We start from the raw sequence: 4621 nt of genomic DNA on the forward strand, positions 1-4621 counted from the left end.
TTTTATCTAAAAAAACTTTATTTCATGTAGTTACACCTAAATTTCAATGTATATATCACATGGTATTGTTTACTTGAAAAAAAAATAAGAATTATCAAACCGATCCGAAAATTAACTAAAATTGGGCATGACATAAACTAAGTTGTCCATTGCATATAAAATTTTTTTGAAGTCAAACACCACTTTGCCTGCAACTTTGAATTGAAATCTTAATCGCTACTTCTAAACTCTTTGGATCTTCTAAACAAATGGTTCGTTAGGAGCTTGAACGCGCCGGCCTCGACCTCGCAGAAACAGTTGCACACCACTATATCGGTGAGGGCGGTGAGTCTGTCGATGCAGCTGGACAGGTCGAAGATGGAGGGCTGTGCCGCGCCGACATTGATCCACGGCAGCTGCGACGTGTGGGGCAGCGGAATCCCGGGGGCAAGCTCGAACGTCTCATCGCGCTTTGGCAAACCTGCCGCAAGTTCAAATTCAAATTGAGAGTAGATCCTATCTAAAATCGAGTAAATTGAGAGAGATTTGCAAACTGTGCGTCCGTATTAACCCTTGTTGTCTATGATCCCATCCTCCGTCAATTTGGGGATCTTGAGACCAAAAGCTAAGCACGCCGCGGCCGCCGACCAGACTGCGGCCACGCGGATGCCCAAGTTTTTGGCGACGTCGATGCACCACCACATGTACACGTCGCACAAAAGCCACTTCACCTTGGGCCTCCCGGCCGCCTCCATTTCGGCGATGAGCCGCTCCAGGTCCCTGGGCATGTGCCGGGAGTAGGAGTCGATGACCTTGCCCATGTCCTTGCGGTCCTCGTCGCCTTCCAGCCCGTCCGAGATGGACGCCAGGTGGATGCCCGCCGCCTGCCGCACGCCGACGACCTGCGCGTGATGCGCTTCGGTGGTGTTGACGAACGTGACTTCGAAGCCGTGGTCGACCAAGCGATGGGAGAGCTCCATGAGCGGGGCAACGTGGCCCTGGTACGACAGCGGCAGCACGAGGATGTGAGCCTTGGCCATGGCGCTCTCTCTTTGGCCGCGCTCTTGGGTTTTACAAGACTAGACTACAAAAGGCAAGAGCTGCGCCGCGACTGTGAATATTGGGGATGGCCCTCCTTTATAGAAAGCAAACCCGTGGGGCACTTCGTCTCCTTGCTCACTACTGACGCAGCCAATTGAGTCCACGGTAATTTTTCTCTTCTTCTTCAGATGCCATCATGCCAGTTTCAGGCTGGAGAAAAGATCAGAAAGCGAACGCGAAGCATGTACATCATAAATGCAGACTCCTGCATGCATTTCTGCCATAGGACAGCAGCCCAGTTTCAGACCTATACAAAGTGTTCACGCAGCGTTATGTTCTCGCCAAGGAACATTGGAGTTTGGACACAGTGAAATGAACCTGCAATCTTAGAAGTCTTTGTTTCGAGACAACAGCAAGCCACAAAAGTTGTGTGCCCAGGACGGTTAAATTTGCCTTTAAATTAAATCTTGTGCGCAAGTTTTGTTCCAAATGAGTCGGGGGGGGGGGGGGGGGGGGGGGGGCAGGTAAGAAGAACATATATATATTCTTAGTGAGTACAACTCAAGGCCAGCGACCCCCTTCCCAGCCACCCCATTCCCAACCGAGGCCATCCCCAAGTAGCTCTCGCCGCCGTGGTGCTCCTCCATCACTTCTCCCCCGCAGTGGCGGAGCCAGGATTAAAATCTACCTATGGCGAACCTATTACTACTCATTTGTACACACTACTACAAAATAAGCCTTTGTTCCAGGCCATTTATCCCGGTTATCTTTGGGCCCGGGACAAAAGGTGGCTTTTGTCCCGGGTCCAACGGCTAGCCGGGCCAACGTGGGGGACAGGGGCTTTTTGTCCCGGGTGGAGCCACCAACCCGGACAAAAGGCCCACCTTTTGTCCCGGTTGGTGGATCCACCCGGGACAAAAGGCCCAACCCCTTTTATACCGGGTGGTAACACTAACCCGGACTAAAGGGTGACCCTTTTATCCCGGTTGGTGTTACCAACCCGGACAAAAGGCCCCTTTTGTCCCAGTTGGTGTTACCAACCCGGACAAAAGACCCCTCCACGTGATAGTTTAAAAGGAAGTTATTCTATACTGAGTTACATGTACTACTTAGGTGAGTTGGAAAGGAAACCATGCGCTAGACAAGAGGTCTTGGGATCGAATCCCGTTGTGTGCAAAAAAATTTTAACGTCAGGCACCTTTTGTCCCGGTTCTACCACCCTTTTGCCCCTTTTGCCCTCGAGGCTTTTGTCCCGGAAGTCTTGTCCCGGTTCCAAAACCGGGACAAAAGCCAGTTTGGAACCGGGAGAAAAGGCTGAATCTGTAGTAGTGACAGGCTCTTCAATTTCATTGCAATCTCCCCCTTGTGCATAAGCATCTATCTGTTCTTGCCCAGAACCAGTCCTAGAAAATCTCCTTTTGAATACAACTGAAAACATTGAATGAAGCAACATGTGCAAGTAGGGCTAAATTAATAGATTGTATGATTCCATAATCCAACTCTCACCTTTTAATTTTTTTCCCAATCCTGCTGACATCTATTTCCATGCTATCGAGGCTGAGGCCACACTGGCCCTACTTCCCATCCACCACCATGACAGATCTGATGCAAGAAACTGAGGACCTGTTTGTAAACCTTGAACTCAGATCTAGTTTTCCAAAACAGTGAACTTATAAAATAAATATAAAATAGTAGACAAATCAGAAAAATACAAACTAAAATATTTTGGATTCCTTGTAACTAGATCTACAAGTTTACTTGCATGACCCTGCTCAGTTTCTAAATATTTTGTATTCTAAAATAAAAGTTAGAGTAAATAGCTTATAAATGTAACTTATGTTCTAGGCCAGTGCTATACATGATTTTTGGATTGTGGTTTAGATTCTAGGAGTTTGGCTCCGTGTAAAATCTTCACGGCCAGAGGGCATCTCTAGCTATAGATCTTATTAGATCTTGCTCTATGCTATGAATAAATAGATCTAATTGTTCTAGTTGTTCTACTATCGGTGTTTACCACCAAGCATGCACAGGGATACCCTTAGTAGTAAGGTTTGTAGGTAGGGATCGACTGCTTTAGAACTCGATGGTGTAAGGAACACAAAGATTTATACAGGTTCGGTCCGCGAGTTGCATAATACCCTACGTCCTATGTGGTTGTTTGTATTGCCTTAGTTGTTGATGATGTTTTGAGGGGGTCCCTAACCGCCCTTATATATCCAAGGAGACAGGGTTACATGGAAAGCCCTAGCCGAGTACGGTTGGAGTCCTACTACAATTCAATCAGGTAGTTTTCTTTGTACTGCAGCTAGTTCTACGCCTATTCGGGTAGTTAAAAGAGAGGTAAGGTACATCCATGAGCTATCTCTTACTCTAGAACATTCTATGATTATAAGCAGTCCCGCTGCCCCGGGTCTGACAAGCCCCCAAGCTATTCGTAACCGAGTCCTGCAGGCGTCGAGTACTTGGCTGGGCGTCTTCGAGTACTTCAAGTAGTCAGAACATCCTTCTGGTTGCTTCTGGGTCTTCCTTCATATACGTCGAGTAGTCCCCCAAGTACTTCCGGTTGCTTCAAGGCTATGAGGTGCTCAAGCCCCGAAATCTTGATCAGATATGGTGCGCGAAGTACTCGCGCTCCATATGGAGTAGCCCCCGAGCCTTAGGTTGAATCGCATAATCAGGCCGAGGTACATTTCAGTCCTTTTCTTTCCTTATTTTCCAAAAAAATTAAAAAATAAATCTCTGATGCACATATCCCACAGCCCTTGAGCCTTAAATCAAAATCCCTTATTCTGCGGGTTGCCCCCGAGCAAAGATTTGGAATTAAGGATCTAAGATGTAGTCATCAGATTTTATTCTCCAAAATATCTGCAAGTTTAATCAGATCCGGTATCCTAAAAAACCCCTTTTTTCGGGTAAAAGATCCCAGAAAAATGATATGATTGGATACACCACACTGATTGCGTCCGAAATATCCTCATAAATAAAACCCGGGATGTATATATTTTTACTGTATGCTCACATGGGATTGTACTGTATGGAGAATCTGCATTATTTCATCCGTGAGTGCTGCCACTGTAGCTTCACGGGTTGTCCTCTAGTAAGACCCCTTGTGGCTATAAAAGGTGAGTGAGAGGCCTTTGCCAGAAACACTAGTATTCTAAAGCTATGGTTTGCATTTGGTGTTCTTGCTCTCACCCTCCTGAGATTTGTGTAGTCCTTTCCAATAAAAGATGCTAGAAGAGAACTTGCGAGTGACAAAAGAAGTCTCTGCTGCCAAACCCTGCAACCCTGCTTCTCTTGACAGATCCATGCCGGACATCATATCCTTGCATATTCCAATGAGGCAGGTTCCTAGTCGATGGGTTGGGTCTTGTTGTGTCACATCCTTGGGGTTGCCTGTTTCTGGGTGTCCAAGAACTGACATCTCTGGTAAGGAGACTTAATCTTGTCACAACGTATTCAGGGAGAAGGAGAAATTTCTCCGCAAAATGCTACAAGAGATCTTGCGAGGCGATTACTGTAATCTACCTCCAAACTCTTGAATCTTTTCTCTCAGAATACGAGTATCATTTTTCCCTTGATGGGAATAACAAGTTTGTAC

The 4621-nt window shown here is 46.5% G+C and overlaps 1 protein-coding gene across 1 annotated transcript; it reads right to left on the bottom strand.

The window, feature by feature from the left end:
- On the bottom strand, window positions 1-1068 carry LOC120646183 (UDP-glycosyltransferase 83A1-like). The gene has a single exon (XM_039922874.1). The coding sequence runs from the start codon at window positions 1017-1019 to the stop codon at window positions 546-548; it is 474 nt and encodes a 157-aa protein (XP_039778808.1). The 5' UTR covers window positions 1020-1068; the 3' UTR covers window positions 1-545.
- Between the last annotated feature and the right edge of the window lie 3553 nt (window positions 1069-4621).

This window comes from Panicum virgatum, chromosome 8K, assembly GCF_016808335.1.
Source record: "Panicum virgatum strain AP13 chromosome 8K, P.virgatum_v5, whole genome shotgun sequence".
Classification (NCBI taxonomy): domain Eukaryota; kingdom Viridiplantae; phylum Streptophyta; class Magnoliopsida; order Poales; family Poaceae; genus Panicum; species Panicum virgatum.